The following is a 16,934-nucleotide window of genomic DNA, read 5'->3' as shown; positions in this document are numbered from 1 at the left end:
CCACATTGTAGCCCTTTAAAAGGGCTTTGTTTGACAGCACTCCGACACATTAGTTTGAAGTATATCAGGGGCCTGTACTTTACTGTGTGTATCAGCTACTTGTGTGCGTCGTCTTTCGTATTTTATCCCTGCGGAAACCCCCAAAACGTTCCCGTTTCGATACAGAGACGTTCCACCGAAGAAACTCATTTGTGTGACTGAATGAAGCTTTCATAAGGGGATTTTTAAGCGTTGGCCCGTCTACAAAGTGTTTATTTGAAACCTTTGCACACACTTTTCTGCTGTTTACTACTGCCGGCCGTCTCCATCAACAGGATCGGACGAAATAAATATAAAGCAATATCAGCCCAATTTAAGCTCTTCTGCAATCAGACTGTAGAGGAACATAGAAAGAGACGTGTGAGACTACAGAAGTGCCAACGTGCAGAAACAACTCGAGCATCTTGAGCATCACTAAGGCTTTAACACAGCCCTGGAGCACACCCAGCCGGCCGGCCCTGGAGCACACCCCGGCAGGCAGCCCAGCCGACCCACCCTCCAGCCAACCGGCCATCCGGCCAGCGGTCCGGTACGTACCGCTTCCCCCCAGGCCTGCGCCAGCTGCTGGGCGTGCTGCCGGGCCACCTGGCACAGGCCCAGGATGGCCTGCCGCTGCTCGTGGCTGGTGTAGGCCGAGTCGGTGAAGTCCTCCGTCCGCTCCACCAGCGCCTCCAGCTGACCCACCAGGCTCTGGGGGGGCGAGGGGTACAGACCACCGCCCTCCCGCAGAGACTCCACCCGGGACTGGAGGAGGGAGGGAGGGAGGGAGGTGGAGAAGGGAAGGGTTTAGGAAGGGGGTTGGGTGATGGTAGGGGCAGTGAAATGATGGAAAGAGGGAGGGAAGGAGAAAGGGAGGGAGGGGGGTGGAGAAGGAAACAGGGAGTTCGGGAAGGGGGAGAGAAGGAAGGAATGAGTGAGGGAAGAATAGGGGGAGCGAGGGAGGGGGAGAAGAAAAGAAGGAGAAAGGGAGGGAGTGAGAGAAGGTAGGAATAAGGGAGGGAAGAAAAAAAGGAGGGAGGGAGAGAAGAAAGGAAAGAGGTAGGGAGGGAGCGAAGGAAATAGGAAGCAAGAAATGGAAGGAAAGGGGGAGGGAGGGAGGGAGGGAAAGAGGAAGGGAGGGAGGAAAAGAGGGAGCGAGTAGTGGAAGGAAAGAGGGATGGAGGGAGGGAAGGAAATAAGAAAAGGGAGAGAAGAAATGACTGATTTTAGTATACTCTAACCCACCCTTGGGAAAAATAAAAGCACTGCCTAGAATGTGTCGAGACCCTCATCTTATATTAACCGCTTTAGTGACCCCTCGGATGACCCCGTTGAGGCCATCGGAGGTCAGGATAATAAATACTGCATTCATCAAATGCATTTCTGCTGTATCGTGTTTTGTGTGTGCATCTGAAGGGACTGTTATGGCAAGCAGAACCTCTGCCTACTAATGGGCCTAGAAATGACAAGCACGCACAGAGAGGATAAGAAACGGCTTTCAGGAATTTAATCATTTACATTTAAAATGAAACAGGGCAGATAAAGAGCCTGAAAGAGGCACGCTTTCTCTGTTCCCTTCTCTAAATTAGGTTTTCTTCCTCCTTTTAATTCCTACTTGAAACCTACTAAACTCCAACCAAGTGTTTTGTTTGCTAAAACTTTGGGGGCCAAAGTGGTGATTAATTGCCTGATGGAAGGTTTTCTGAATCCAACCGGAAGACTGCAGACTGGTTCAAGTGTTTACAACCGGTGTTAAGTTGGTGCGTAGTTTTGGTCCTTAAATGGGCTGTAGCTCAAGGCACAGAGGTCGATTTCTTTTTAACAACCGGGTATCTGTCTCACAGCCACCATGGTTACGGTGCATGTAGTAGGACGTGGCAGGGGCACGCTATCTGTTATATGTATTGATCATCCATAGTGGTGAACTACAACCATAGACCTAAAGGTATTGCTATCTGTTATATGTATTGTATTGTACTATTGTTTCTCGTTTCAAAATACAATACAACTCCAGAATCATACCTACAGCGACTTTAATTACAATTGGCTGCAGAACCTTAAAATCCTGATTGAAATCCCAAACGAATCCCATATCTCCAAAACACACAATTATGTTCAGACAAATGTTGATGTTAAATGGTATTCCGTTTGGGAGAACATTTCCAATTATTTTGGCGAGAGTTACACACACTCGTGGGCAAAACGACGACAATAGGCGGGTGGCTGCCTTCCCTGGCCCCTCCCTACCTTGAAGTCCTTGATGCCGTTGTAGAGGCTGGCTGGCAGCACCCGGGTCTCCCCGGAGCTGCGCGCCTCCGTCACAATCTCAATGACTTGCTCCAGGGCACAGCGCATCCGCTGGAACACGGCGTCTTTGTTGATCCGCGCAGACTCGCAATCTGGGTGCCGCAGGCAGGTCTGTCGCAGGGAGTCAGGGTCAGGAGGAAAGAAACCGTTTCGTTGCGATGGCATGTGCTCTCCTCCCTCACCCCCCATCAACGACTAACACTCTCCCTCGCTCCCTCTCTAGCCATCCTTCTATCTCTCCATCATTCCTTCTGTCTTCATTTTCTTCCAATCATTCCTTCTCTCCATCATTCTCTCTCCGTCATTCTCTCTGCATCATTCTCTCTCTCCATCATTCGCTCTCTCTATCATTCTCTCTCTCTATCATTCTCTCTCTCCATCATTCTCTCTCTCCATCATTCTCTCTCTTTCCATCATTCTCTCTCTCCATCATTCTCTCTCTCCATTATTCTCTTTCTCCATCATTCTCTCTCTCCATTATTCTCTTTCTCCATCATTCTCTCTCTCCATCATTCTCTCTCTCCATCATTCTCTCCCTCCATCATTCTCTCTCTCTATCATTCTCTCTCTCTATCATTCTCTCTCTCCTTCATTCTCTCTCTCTATCATTCTCTCTCTCCATCATTCTCTCTCTCCATTATTCTCTTTCTCCTTCATTCTCTTTCGACATTCTCTCTATCTCTAAACCCCACCACCCAATCTCTCTCTTTGTCGCTATCTCTCTCCCTCACGGTGTCCATGTTCGTTATTACTCCGTGGTAAGGTGCTGTTGATTTGACTTGACATGGACCGGAGGGTTTGATACCAGGAATGAGGGCTGAGGGCTGAGGGCTTAATTATTTAAGGCGGGAGATCATTCATGAAATCCAACCATCTGAGACAGCCCACTGTGGGAAACTAGAAGAATTCTGTGGGCCATGACCTTGTGATGTTTGGTATTAATATTCAAGAGAATAGCCCTGCTGGGATCATATTTGTAGAAAAGAAAATGTAATTTGTATTTTTAAGAAGATAAATAAAGATTTATATCATTAACAAAAAATAACAACAGGAAAGAGTAATTAGGGAGAAAAACATAGAGGATAGTTTGCTGTTCCTTTGTTCACACATACCTGTCCTTCGATATCAAGTTTTGTAAAAACAGACAAACAGATATCAATCAATGCAATGTAATTATGTTCTTTCACTTACCTTGACATTGTCGATATTGCTATGCACATATCCCAACAATGTTAACAAAGGCAAGTGTGAATGAATTTCCCACTCTGGCATTGTTGGTTTACCTTGGAGGCTGTGAGGAGCATCATCGTACACTTCTCCAGCACTGCCCTGGCGGCCGCCATCCTGGCTCTTTTGTTCTCATCCTTCAGGTCCTACAGGACAACAAACCGCACACAGAGTCAGATGTTTACACCCACAAACATGCACACACGCAGACAGAAAAAAGCATGTTTAATCAAGCAACAAGAAAAGTCTAACTTTTTTTTTTTTTTACTTTGAAAAGTTGGTCTCAGGAGCATTGGAGCGCTATCAAGAAGTAGCAAGTCTCCTTGCTTCTGGGGATGCAAAGATACCACACAGATTCCACATCCACTATTGAAATAGATTCACAGACTCTCACACACACATGCACACAAACGCACGTACAGGCACACACACACACACACACACACACACACACACACACACACACACACACACACACACACACACACACACACACACACACACACACACACACACACACACACACAAACACACAAACACACATGCACAGCTCCGCTTACTGCAGACAAAATCACTGCACAAATCTGAGGTCACAGATGATCCAATTAGCAGAGGGAGGGAGGGAGGGAGGATGGGAGGGGAGGGGGGGAGACAACAAACAGCATCTCTATGAAGGGAGATAGTCTGTATCTGCTGTGTATCTGCTGCTGAATATATACCACCAGCACTGCCATCGTGTACATTGGACCAAAATAGCCATCTCGGAAGTGGCAGTTATGAGATATGGAGAGAGAGAGAGGTAGAGGTAGAGAGAGAGAGAGAGAGAGAGAGAGAGAGAGAGAGAGAGAGAGAGAGAGAGAGAGAGAGAGAGAGAGAGAGAGAGAGAGAGAGAGAGAGAGAGAGAGAGAGAGAGAGAGAGAGAGAGAGAGAGATCGAGGGAGAGAGAGAGAGAGAGAGAGAGAGAGAGAGAGAGAGAGGTAGAGAGAGAGAGGTAGAGAGAGAGAGAGAGAGAGAGAGAGAGAGAGAGAGAGAGAGAGAGAGAGAGAGAGCGGTATCTGAATCAACTGGTCTCCAGGCTCATTGCCACAGATTACAAAGACAATATGATTATCTCTCATTATGTTTCCTTTTCCTCTGCACTCCTCTGGCCTTGATACACAGCCCCCTGTGCATTTCAGAAGGGGAGATGTGTGCAGAGGAAAAAAGGAAGAGGAACAGAAGGAAAAAAAGCATGTGATAGCTAGTGCACGCGGTGCTCTGGCACAAAAGACCAGAGGGGTGGGAGGGTGGGGGGGCGCTGGTGGTGGGTGGGGATAAATGAGAGGAGAAAGTGGTGTTGTGTACAATGGGTCTGATGAAAGCAGGTGGAAAGAGAGAGAGAGAGAGAGAGAGATTGAGAGAGAGAGAGAGAGAGAGAGAGAGAGAGAGAGAGAGAGAGAGAGAGAGAGAGAGAGAGAGAGAGAGAGAGAGAGAGAGAGAGTGAGAGAGAGAGAGAGAGTGAGAGAGAGAGAGAGACAGAGAGAGGGGGAAGGAGACAGACAGAGGGGGAAGGAGACAGACAGAGGGGGAAGGAGACAGACAGAGTAGGGAAGCGACAGAGATTGACCGTCAAGGAAAGTGAGAATGAGAGGAAGAAGAGGAGAGGGACAGTGAGAATCTGAGCGAAAGAGGAAGAGAGTGACTGACAGGAACAAAGAGAGAGAGAAAGATAGATAGAGAGAGAGCGAGAGAGAGAGCGAGAGAGAGAGAGAGAGAGAGAGAGAGAGAGAGAGAGAGAGAAAAGATTGAGAGAGAAAAAGTGAGAGAGTGTGAGAACAAGTGAGGCAGAGAGAGAGTGGTCACGTGACGCATGTGTCAAAACACAGCCCTTAGTGCAGTTTAAGCCTCTCTCTCCGGGTCTCACACCCGCTGCACTTTATCGCCGCCGCTGCGCTCGGCGCGTGATTTGTTTTAGCGGCAGAGCCTTGGAGAGATGGATGCATCACAGTATCATTGACAAACTCTGACAGGATTTATGAGCCTCCAAGTTGGGGCAAAACCTTTCCTAGGCGCCCCGCCGAACGTTTTTGTCTTCCTAAAAAACGCTGGCCAGAGTGAGGCACTGGCAGAGACACTGTCGGGGCCCAAAGGTTCAATCTAGTTCAGCTTTCATGGGCGGTTTAGAAATGCCAGAGAAACTTAATGAGAGAGCACAGACCGCTGGGTGACCTGTTACTATGGCAAACCATGTTGTCCTTTTTTGTTGTGATTTGGAAACACATTCTTCAGTGTGATTGTTTTAAGTTTCTTTCTGATATATTTGTCTTTCTAATTACAGAAAATACTTTGTTATACTGGTGGATAATCTGCTCTTTGAAATGGAAATACTTCACTCCGAGACACGATGTTGATGTTCTACATCAGAATGATGGATTAGTTTGTATTTGCATATTGACAGGTTTTAAGATTAAACCAAGAGCTTCTTCGTAGTCAGCAGCACAAAATTACAACCACAGAAATATGATACTGAGGGAGTGTGTGTGGATGATAGCTAGTTTAAGCAGCCTCACCCGGTTGAGTCTGATTGGACCCAGCCAGGTGAGGCTTCTTAAGCCAGCCATCATCCACACAAACTCCTACAGATACACACACCCCGGCCCCCAGAATTAGACACTTCAATGCTAAATCATTGAAGTCAGCTCCATTAGTGTTGGCGGACATTCATTCATTCATAATCCTTCATAATCTTTACTCACATTTTGTCGGTCTCCTGTGAGATGCGCGAACTCCACCATCTCGTTGCCGAACTGGCTGAAGATGTGGACAAAGTCTTGGAAGGTGCTGACCCTCTCTAGGTGGTCCAGAGTCACCAGGACCTAGGGTGAGACGGAGAAGACGTGGGTGGAAGCCTCCCCCAGTTTCAGGAGGTGCCCATCGAAGAAGAAACAACACTGAGATTCTTGGTGGAACCATCGCAGTGGACAACCTGGGCTGGATTTTGAGGGCGAATGGAAGAGCTCAGCTTTAGGGTAGCAAATGAACGTCATGTTCTGAGGGAAAACCAGGCAAGCAGAATCAAAGGCTGGATGGGAATGTTTGGTTTTGGAGTTCTGTCAACTTTCAACTTTGAAGTTTGTTTTCAGCCTTTGGTTCGATTATTGTTGACATATTTAAAAAACCAGCAGATCTTTTTTCCCTGAGCAGATCGTGAGTCAGGCATAACTTGACTGTATAATACCTGTTATTTCATGGAAAAACACTTTGGCATTAATAATAATACAAACATAAGCTCTGAATGATGTTTTTCTTTCTTTCTCGTGAATGGACGGCGTTCAAACCGCCGGGCCCTATTCAAGCTGCACTAGTAAGTCGATAGAAATGCTTAAGTCAGCGCTAGTGCACAACCGCACTAGTAGTAGCCTGTAGCTGCAGATGTGGATTCAGCTGATGAGGCTAAAGCCACTGGAAGCAGTGGGCTCAGCAGCTTCATTCAACATCCACACAACTAGGGTTAGAGGGAGAGAAGGGGAGGTAATTGTGTTTGCCAGTCTGTTCAAACAAGGCTCACCGGATGTGATTAAGCCCTGTTTTTCCATTCTTGGCTCTGCCTGTCTGAACGCGGTAGCACCCACACACCATGTCCCCAGGCGGAGGAGCACGCCCAGGTACGCGACGACGGCGCCGAGAGCTGCTGCCTGCCACTGTGCTTAGTTCAAGTCGCTGCTAAGCGTGACGTTTCCCTTCCCTTAGCTCTGGAGAGGCCCGGCCCAGAGTGGCTCCTCCAGAGAACAGTGGCTAATCTGCTCTGAGAGGAAACGCACATCACTGATTTGACTCTGTTGTGTGAGTGGCTGTCTCTTTGTTAAAACTGGGTTACATAAGAGGTTAGGCTAAAATGTGGAGTCTGCGTGATTTCCAAAATGTCCAGTCTGGGATAAATGAAGCACATCTTATTTTACATGTATGACTATCTATGTGTGTGTATGTGTGTCTGACTATTGAGTGGTGTTTGCGTGTGTGTCTGTGTGTCTCACATATTCATATGCAAGCCAGATCCCATCCCCCCATTGGACGATACACTGCAATGTTGAGTCACTTCTTCAACCCGCGTTCTGCTTTGTTTCGTTCTTCTGCTGCTGTTATCTGCTCTCATTGCGTCAATGCACTCCAAACCATCACTGGTACGACGCATCTCTTTCGTGCTCCTTCTCAACTTTTCCTCCCTCTGGGATTTAGGGGAGGGCACTTTAGAGGGCTCAGGGTTTAGGGAGGTCTCGTAAAATGTGAGTCTGTGTATCCCTTTGAGGCTTTAACTGTGATTAACGGCTATCCAAATGCACAAGACTTGCCTTCTTCACCTTGCAAGTGGAACACTTAAACCAACTGCAGCTCGCACAGCACTGCTCCCATCACCTTGTTGCCCGTGGCAACCATACTGTACTGTTCTCCTCGCTCTGTTTAGCGTGGCATCTTAACACATATTGTACTACTAGACTCCTCCCCTTGCTGCCTATGACAACCAGACACATATTGTACTGCTCTCCTCACCTTGATGTACGTGTCAACCAAACACATATTGTACAATCACACTCCTCCCCTTGATGTACGTGGCAATTATACCGAACGTCTCGCCTCTCCTTGTTGCCCATGGCAACCATTCTGTATTATTCTCCTCACTGTGTTGTCTATGGCAACCAAGCACAGACTGTACTACATTCCACACATTGTTGCCTTTGGCAACCAAACTGTACCAAGCTCTTTCCTTGTTGCCTGTGGCAACTATACCATACTACTCTCCATCCCTTTGGTGCCCATGGCAACAATACACATAGTGGACAACACTCCTCAGATTGCTCCCCATGGCAGCAAAACACACACCGTGCCCCCCCCCTCACCTTGTTGCGCGAGGCGATGATCTGCTTGATGACGATGCGGTCCGCCAGCACCAGGACCTTGGTAACCGAGGACAACAGTAGCCTCGCAGCCTTCACCATGGCAGTGCGGTCGCTGAACACCGTGGCGCGCCCGTCTGTCTGTGTTGGGGTTGCCATGACGATGGCGGCGGCGGTGGTGGCGCTCGCGTCTGTCAACTGGGCGATGGCGTCTCCTGTAACAGTGGAGTTGATGAGAGGTCAGAGGTCAGGTGAAGGTCACATTATTTTATTGACATTAACATTTACATTTAGGGCATTTAGAAGACGCCTTTATCCAAAGCCACTTACAATAAGTACATTTGTAAGAAGAAGGTGAAACAATATATCGCTGTCGTTCCAGTAAGGATGTTCATAGAACTAAGTGTCAAGCACCAACCATTGCTTGGTTAAACCGTTCCCCGTACACAAAAAGACAGCTGGGATAAGATTTCTTATATTAGTGTCTGGTTATTTATACAAACCTGTTGCCCCGTTTAGAGAAATAGTTGCTTCATTAATTTAGGTTGTTATGTGAAATATATATCACATAACACCTGAAACCCAAGTGCGTATGTCAATGATGGAATGGAAAAGCCTGAATAATGAATAAGCACGCGTAACCAGGGGTGTTTCACTGGCAGCACAGTAGGCCCTGCACCGCAGTATCCACGCTCAGGTTTATAATTCAGGTGGATCAATGTCTCACACAATCCACAGCAGAACCACCGGTACTTGTACAAGATTACACTTGGCTAATGCTCAGTATTACCCACAACAAAAGACCAGCCGTCCACAGAAACAGGTGATAACAACCCCCAAACCCCTCTCAGATCTCTTCAGGGCACTGCTCGGACCTTCCTCTAATCTAGGGAGAGGGCGTGATGTCCCTGGATGAAGGTGGCATGTCAAAGTGACTACATTGAGAGAAGCAGGACACCAGCTATGTTGGCCTCTGGGTATGCAGACCAGAGATAGGTCAGAGAATGACCAGGGGAACTTTATAAGAGACGTCAGGTGGCCGTGGTTGAAGTGCACATGATGAAAGGCCCTATGCATTAAGGATGTGTCTTTACTTCTTTGTGCTTCTCATGACCCATGTACGCATGGAGCTGCACGACGAAAACATTGAAATTACATTATTAAACCTCCTTACTACTTCATAATATCGTATGGGCTTTTTGTGAAGTTACGGTCAGCACAGTGAAGACACACTAGGTTGAAAGAGAGAGGGTATGACGGGTAGCATATATCCTTAATGGAATCACACCGGGGCTGCTTTAGTGCCCACAGGTTGAGCCATTGAGCCAACACGCTTACTAACTTATAGTAATGAGACCTCTAAAGAGATAAGACAGAGCCGAGGAGGGGGGCATACACTTCAAGCGACCAGAATAGAGAGCTCTCTATGCCTGTATGCAGGTTCGTTGGCTCCTCCCTTTATCTCTTTGGCCGCTGTCCTGGAAGCAGTTGCCCGCTGACAAGCTGATTGACCCAGACAGACGGCTGGTCAGCCCCCGACCCTTCTGACCAGCTGGAGCATCCTGGCCAGACCCCCCCCCCCTGGACAGCCTTGCCTTCTCCCCCCTGCCCTCCCTTGGGATCTCCTCCTCCACCACGGGGCCCCCAAGAAACCCCCAGAACGGCAGAGTGGCAGACAGAGAGGAGGTGGAGAAGAGAGAGAAGGAGAGAGAGAAAGTAAGGTGACACAGGGAGAGATGAAACAGCCCCTCTCCCAAGGCTCTGCATAGACACAGGGGGATAGAGAGGGATGGATCATGACCTGTATGGCTTTTCCTATCCTAGCCCAGCTGTTCACATTCATCTTACCTTTCCTTTGTTATTTCATTTCGGAGATAGGGAATTGAATCACAACGGGACCAAAGGACTGTCTCTGCGGATAAGATTGAAGGGCAGTACATCTTGTTTTGTTTCTTTGCACAGACGTCTTCAGTGATTCCCGTTGCTGTCCGCGTTTGAACTCCAATGGTGAATAAAACATCTGACAACGTTCTCTGATCATTGGTGAAGTAATCTAGGGGTCGAGGGACGGGTCTTCTGGGTCCTTCAGAGCCAGAAGCGAATGCTCTCCTTCTGTTTCTTCCTATCTCTCTCTCTCTCTCTCCATCTCTCTGGCGTCCTATCTATCTCTCTCTCTGTTTCTCTATTTCTATCTCTCTCGCTCAAACAACCCGGTTGTGATGGATCAGAGCTCGACTAGAATTCAAACTGACGTATAATACAGACCCTCCGCTGAGCCTACACTCTTTATGTAAAATGGAAAGTTTTGCATTTTTATTTTCTAAAACTTTGGGGAAAAATTACCTTCCGGAAATGTCACAAAATGAAATCTGGTGCTGGTTCTGTCTGAATGTGTGTGAACCTCCCACCACAGGTGGGATCTGATCTTACAAGAGATATAGAGAAAGCAATATAAAGAGAGAGAGAGAGAGAGAGAGAGAGAGAGAGAGAGAGAGAGAGAGAGAGAGAGAGAGAGAGAGAGAGAGAGAGAGAGAGAGAGAGAGAGAGAGAGAGAGAGAGATATATACAGTATATATATATAGAGAGAGAGAGGTCAATAGATAATGTTAAAGAGAGAGAAAAAGAGCAGGGCAAAGAGACACTTTCCTGACCTTTCCCAGTTGAGCCTTGTCTATTTAGAGATGAGTAACTAAAGCTCATCAAGCTAATGCTATCCATCTGCCTATATTGAATTAATTAGAGCACACAGGAGAGAGAGGCGTAGCTAGCTCTACCCTTCCCTATGGGCTCAGTATTATCTGGGCCTTTCATCCTCTGCCTTCTAACCATTCTGTTTATTTGGTGGAGAATTGGGCAGAGTTTCAAAAACATCTCTTTGGATGAAAGTGGGAGACATCATCCGTTTTGAAAGAAGTAATTGAAATTGAAATGTTGAGAAAGTAGAATGAGGGATAAACAAAGAACCCCAACCCCCCCCCTTCGCCCCCACACTCATACAAAATAACCGTATTATCACCACTGTGTTACGTCTGAAGTCCTATCTAGAGAGATAGTGTTCCTGTCATTTGGTAGGGGGAGGCAGACAGACAAAGCAGTTCTCCACCACGGCCAAGGTTGCTGTTGACAGCCAGCAACCAGATATAACAGGGCTGACTGGATTTGAGGTGGCTGGTGGTGGTTGTCATAATTGTAGCTGTTAGGGAGGACAGGGGGTGACTAACAGGTTAGTTTCCCAATTTCCCCCACTACAAGTTGACGCAACGTGAAGTTAAAATGTCGACGTCAAACGTAGATACCATTCGGGATATTGTGTCTCAGTAGCACAACATGTTATTTGCTTTTGACGATATATTGTGATGTAACTCTGAGAGGTTGCGAGGCACTCTGATAACACATTCACATCAAATATTTATAGAAAAACCTGTATCAGAAGGAGGTGTCTGGCCTTGCATGGATAGGGGCTACAGTTGTGTTTTATTAATGATAATCAACCATCTTATATTCACCCAACTGAGAACCTATTGGAATGACAAGAAGACAAGAATAGATTTGATCCAGTATCAAAAAGGTGTGACAGGAATGTACCAGTCAATGCTCCCTAGCATTATCCAGACCCCCTCTGCTGCATTTCCCCTTCTTCTTTATTACCCTCCTGGTGAAAGACACTCCCCAACACTGAGAGTACATATCGCTTCAAAGTAAAAGTCCTGATGGTTTATGAGCCACTCCTCCTCCCAAACTAACAGGAGGGTCTCTAGGGGCAGGGTTGTTCAACCAGAAGCCAAAAGGTTTTGGGTTTGAAACTCCAATGTCTGCAGTCTACCTGGAGGCATCCTTGAGCAAGGCGCCTAACACCTACACATTCATCAAAGGTGCAGTGTGTACAATTGAGTGGATCAGACTTGAAATTTTCTTAATGAACAATCCCATGAAAATCTGAATCTTCCGTTACCTTAGAATGAGCCCTTTCTTTATAATAGAGTGAGATAGACTGGCGGGTATGGGAGAGAGAGGGGAGGACATGCAGAAAAGGACCACGGGCAGGAATCAAACCCGCTGCCATCAGGACTGAGCCTTGATGTTACGCGCTCTAACCGGTGAGCCACCGGGGTGTCCCTGAACGAGCCCTTTATGTCGACATAGGGGGGCGGGTCCTCTTCCACAGAGCCCGCCATGTTTCTACAGAAGGCTATCGCAGATCAGATCAACCACTCTATAAAGGAGTGGTTTTAATCTTTAATCATAATCGCTATCTTAACTAAAAGCTACGTCTTTTCAGCCTGACATTGTCAGAGATAATGGCAATTGCATATTATTTCTGATACCTCTCCGTTAACTTTTTTTTCTCCAAGGGGGATCAACAACAGGCACTGACCAAAAAGCCTCTGGATGCAATTGAATGGATCTACAACCAATAAAGTGTCCTACACAACGCCCAGACTCGAACCAACGGCTAACTGCCTTTATCTGACCTCTCCGTTGCCTCTCGTCTGACCAGTTCGGCAGAAGTAGTTGCATTGAAGCACACCGCGAAGACTACTGCCAACAACACAGTAGCGTGTATGTTCTGCGCTCGCGCGTGATGCAATAAGCCTCCTTAGCATCGGGTGCTGCTAGTCTCGTGGCGCTTGCTAGTCCGCCCCTCCCACACACCACGCTGATTCGCTGGTTGTGTGCTAGCAGCACAAAACCTTTGTAAAGGCATCATATTGAGCACGCTCCATATTAGATAGACGGTTGTGATTGGTCCGACACAGACCAGGTCTGCTAGACATCTGCTGAATGCCAGTGCAAATAAAACATTCACTTGCAGATAACCCTAACCCATATTTTTCCTAGGTTGATGACCTGTCATTTTACATACTTAATAACTTCATATATTTTATAAATCTTTCGAGGAACTTGACACTTGGCTACTCGCTGCTATCATAGCCACTCTTACGTCGTTGGAAAGGGAGGGAGGCGAGTATTCAGTTGGTCTGCAACTTCAACCTCTATGCTAGATGATACTGAATCCTACAGACTGCAACTTTAATTTAAATTCAATCAAAGAAACTAGACGAAAAATAAATAAATAATAATAAAAAATATGTGAATTCAACACCGGGGGGTAAACATTGTGTGTTTTTAAGATTGTACATTTCCATAGGCTGCTTTCGTTAAAAAATATAAAGCCCAACATTTAATGTGATTCGACATAAACTCATAACACAAACACGAGGCACCCTCTACCTGCTCGGCGCGCCTCGAAGCAGGCCTGGCCCATCTCCTCCTTCAGCTCCTGGTTCTCCGTGGCGATGGCCTCCCCCACGGCCACGAAGCGCCCCACGGCCACGCTCACCGCCTGGCCCACCCTGTGGATGGCCGCCAGCGTGCGCTCCGACTTCTTGGGCTTGTCTTTGTGGTTGATGAGGGTGGTGATCTGGATAGAGAGAACAGGAGGGGATTAAGCTTGGATAACTCGGGTGTGATTTAGATAAAGAGAAGGGAAGGAGATGTGTTTCATCAATAAGGGAGAGTGTGTGAAACACTGTGCTATTAAAGGGCCCCTATTTCACCACCATGTGAGAGGTCATTGACCATTACAAGCAATGTCAAAATCTACGCTATAACAACATCACAGGTCAAAGAGCCCACCCAGAAGTGTGATGGCTAAATCCTAGATCCCACCTGGTGGTAGAAGAGGGGCTCTCTAAAAGCAGTCAAGGTAGAGTGCCAACTGATTTGGATGTGGGTCCAATGGCTGCTACCTCAATGTTGTTATTTAAGGTAAAGGTGTCAAACGCGCCGAGCCTTTGTGATTTGCTCCTCCAAAACAAAACAAATCCAATTACCACAGGAGAGCCAGTGAGAACTTTTAAACTCACTTCTCCCCACTTCGACATAGACACTGTGCGAGCGAAAACATAATGAACGGAAAACATGAACAAACGCTTGGGTGCGGCTGTTGTCCTGCTGGCAATTTGTGCTATCAATTATGAAACGGTAAGCGCCAAGAGTGTCAAATATTTATACATCGCCTCTCAAGCTGTGATCTGAGTTAGAGAGAGATAGTTAAGACAGAGTGAAAGAGGTCAGTAGGGGGCATTGGAAAAGGTTTTAATTGGCGCGCAGATAAAATAGGTCTCCAGGGGTGCTGCTGTGTGTGTGTGTGTGCGTGTGCGTGTGCGTGTGCGTGTGCGTGTGCGTGTGCGTGTGCGTGTGTGTGTGTGTGTGTGTGTGTTTATTGGTCTTCATTATACACTCACTGGTGTTGCATGTCCTTATGGAGACGTAATCAAACCCAGATTGCCCAGTCACCCTAGAATTGAAAAAAGTGTACGACTTTATCGTCTATGGAAGTGAGAATGAATGGAGTGGACATTTTTTCGTTTCGAAACTCAAAAGAAAATGGAATCCGTGACTATGTTAGACTCGAGATTGCAGGGACCGCCAGTGTCTTTTTTTTAAACGAAAACAGAAGGCGTGCTCCAACTTAATTTTTATTACTGTTGTTGGAAGAACGGCAAGTTAATTTCTTACAAAATATACCCCAGAGCACTGCCGAAAGTGAGGAGGATCTTAATGAGAAAGACTTGCTACTGCACAGAAAAGGAGGCTTTCACAGAAGCCAGAGGACCCAAAAACTGGTTGTCACTAAAGCTCCCTGCATACAGAACTGCACTTCCCACTCCTGATTATTGGTCAGCTCAGGAAGTTGTGAAAAAAGTAGGAAAGTAACATATATATAACAGGAAGCAAAACAGCCCATGACAGGTGGGGTTGTTTGGATAAAACAGTGGTCAAGGTGATTAGAGCACTATAGTCGCAAAGGGACTCCACCTCTCTCCAATCAGACAAGAGGAAAGGGAAGAGAGACTGGAGGGGATTGGCTGTTTCACCCAGGAACATCTCCACTTTAAAATGACTGATCTGAACTGTCATTAACAGATACAGTTTTCCCACACCTCGATCTATACGTCCTCTAACTATAGGTATTTACCTGCTGTAGGAGTCGATAGTGATAGCATATAATACTTAAACATTCCACTGACCACAGCTTCTTTAGTGGTCCTCATTAACACCGTTCTACCAGTCATTGATTTCCTCTTCTGTGTGTATTAATTAACTGTGCACTACTATCGATTTGTGATAAGCCAACTTTGTGTGAGTGTTAAAGGGGGCATCTGCTGTCTCTTGTCGCTTCTGTTAAACATTCATACGATTTGCCCTTCTTATCCTATCTATAAATACCTGTATAATACAATGAATATTGTTCAAATTCATAAAGGTTAGGAAAAGATTGAGTTCTTAAAATATTTTGATAATAATACTGATTTCTCTTGACACACAAATATTAAAAAGATCTGATGGTTATTACTTCTTTATTATCAATAAACCATGTTATTCATTTTCTGAAGTTAACTTCTCCCCTCCTAGACTGGATATTACTTAGCAATAAGCCAAGCTTGCTAAATATAAAACAGGTCAGTGACATTTAGAATGAGAAATAGAAGCCCGCCTGGACAGGTTCAAAGGTCAGTGTATCCCCCGCAGAGCCGGTGGAACAATCAAAATGAACATCAGTGCTGTAGGGATATTATTATTATCTTCCACAATATGACCGTTTTTGAAAAGAAGATGGCATCTTTTATTGGCAGTGTTTGTCAGGGCCCTAGATTGGCCCGTAGAGGATTGTAATTATTAAGTGATCGCACTGTGACAGATTTTTTGGAATCTGGTCTCAGAACAGAATTAGATATGGCTAAATCACATTCTCATAGGGAAGGAACACAGTGTTCTTGCCCGGCTGGCTATATATAGTCATAGTAGTATCCCTGTCTGGCCATATATTTAAAAGTACATACTTAGAACAGTAGGCTGATATAGCTGCAGGTTCTCCAAAAGGAGTCCCAAAGATTGAGTATTTTGGCCTTCACGTATTGGCCTTGTCTCTAGACAGTTTGTCTCCAGACAGACTAAACTCGTCTTCAACTTCCTATTTTTGTGCATGTGTATATCTCAGTTTTTTTGTTCCAGGCCAATAAATTATGCCTAAGTGGAAACAAACAAACATTGCAAAACCGGTCGATCGTTTTCTACGATGCCAAAATGTTTTCTCCTGTCTCAGTGCACACTGAGACAGGAGAAAACATGTTGTTTCTGAACAAGAATCAACGTATACCATTAAGAGACTTGTCTCTGTACCATCACCACCACCACCACCACCACCACAGCTCCCCTCCCATCCTGCTGTCTTACGGCCCTTTAGAATGAATATCTCCTCCCTCTTTGTCCGCCACTCCTCCTCTTGTGCTTCTTATCTGCCTTTTCGACTCTCTGATCTGTGCTACTGCGTGTCCTCCCTCATTCATATCCTGCTGCACCCCCTTCTTCCTCCCTCCTCCAGCCCCACATGGCCTGATGAAACCCAGCTACCCCCTCCTCCATAGGTCCCTCCGTCTTCTGATTCCTGTCTCTCTACGGAGTCCAGCGTCGTGTCTCGCCCCAGGTCCCGCGAGGGTTGGGCTG

The 16,934-nt window shown here is 46.4% G+C and overlaps 1 protein-coding gene across 1 annotated transcript in view; it reads right to left on the bottom strand.

Moving 5' to 3' along the window:
• ctnnal1 (catenin (cadherin-associated protein), alpha-like 1) overlaps nt 1–16,934 on the bottom strand; it is a 70,905-nt gene that overhangs the window by 11,519 nt on the left and 42,452 nt on the right. The window contains exons 2-7 of the mRNA XM_056582228.1: nt 13,656–13,845; nt 8,427–8,638; nt 6,288–6,407; nt 3,609–3,698; nt 2,266–2,436; nt 577–783 (exon numbers count right to left, since the gene is read on the bottom strand). Coding sequence (XP_056438203.1) covers nt 577–783; nt 2,266–2,436; nt 3,609–3,698; nt 6,288–6,407; nt 8,427–8,638; nt 13,656–13,845 — 990 coding nt within the window. The remainder of the gene's footprint in view (nt 1–576; nt 784–2,265; nt 2,437–3,608; nt 3,699–6,287; nt 6,408–8,426; nt 8,639–13,655; nt 13,846–16,934) is intronic.

This window comes from Gadus chalcogrammus, chromosome 22, assembly GCF_026213295.1.
Source record: "Gadus chalcogrammus isolate NIFS_2021 chromosome 22, NIFS_Gcha_1.0, whole genome shotgun sequence".
In the NCBI taxonomy this organism is placed as follows: Eukaryota; Metazoa; Chordata; class Actinopteri; order Gadiformes; family Gadidae; genus Gadus; species Gadus chalcogrammus.
This window is presented reverse-complemented; position numbering and strand designations above follow the sequence as displayed.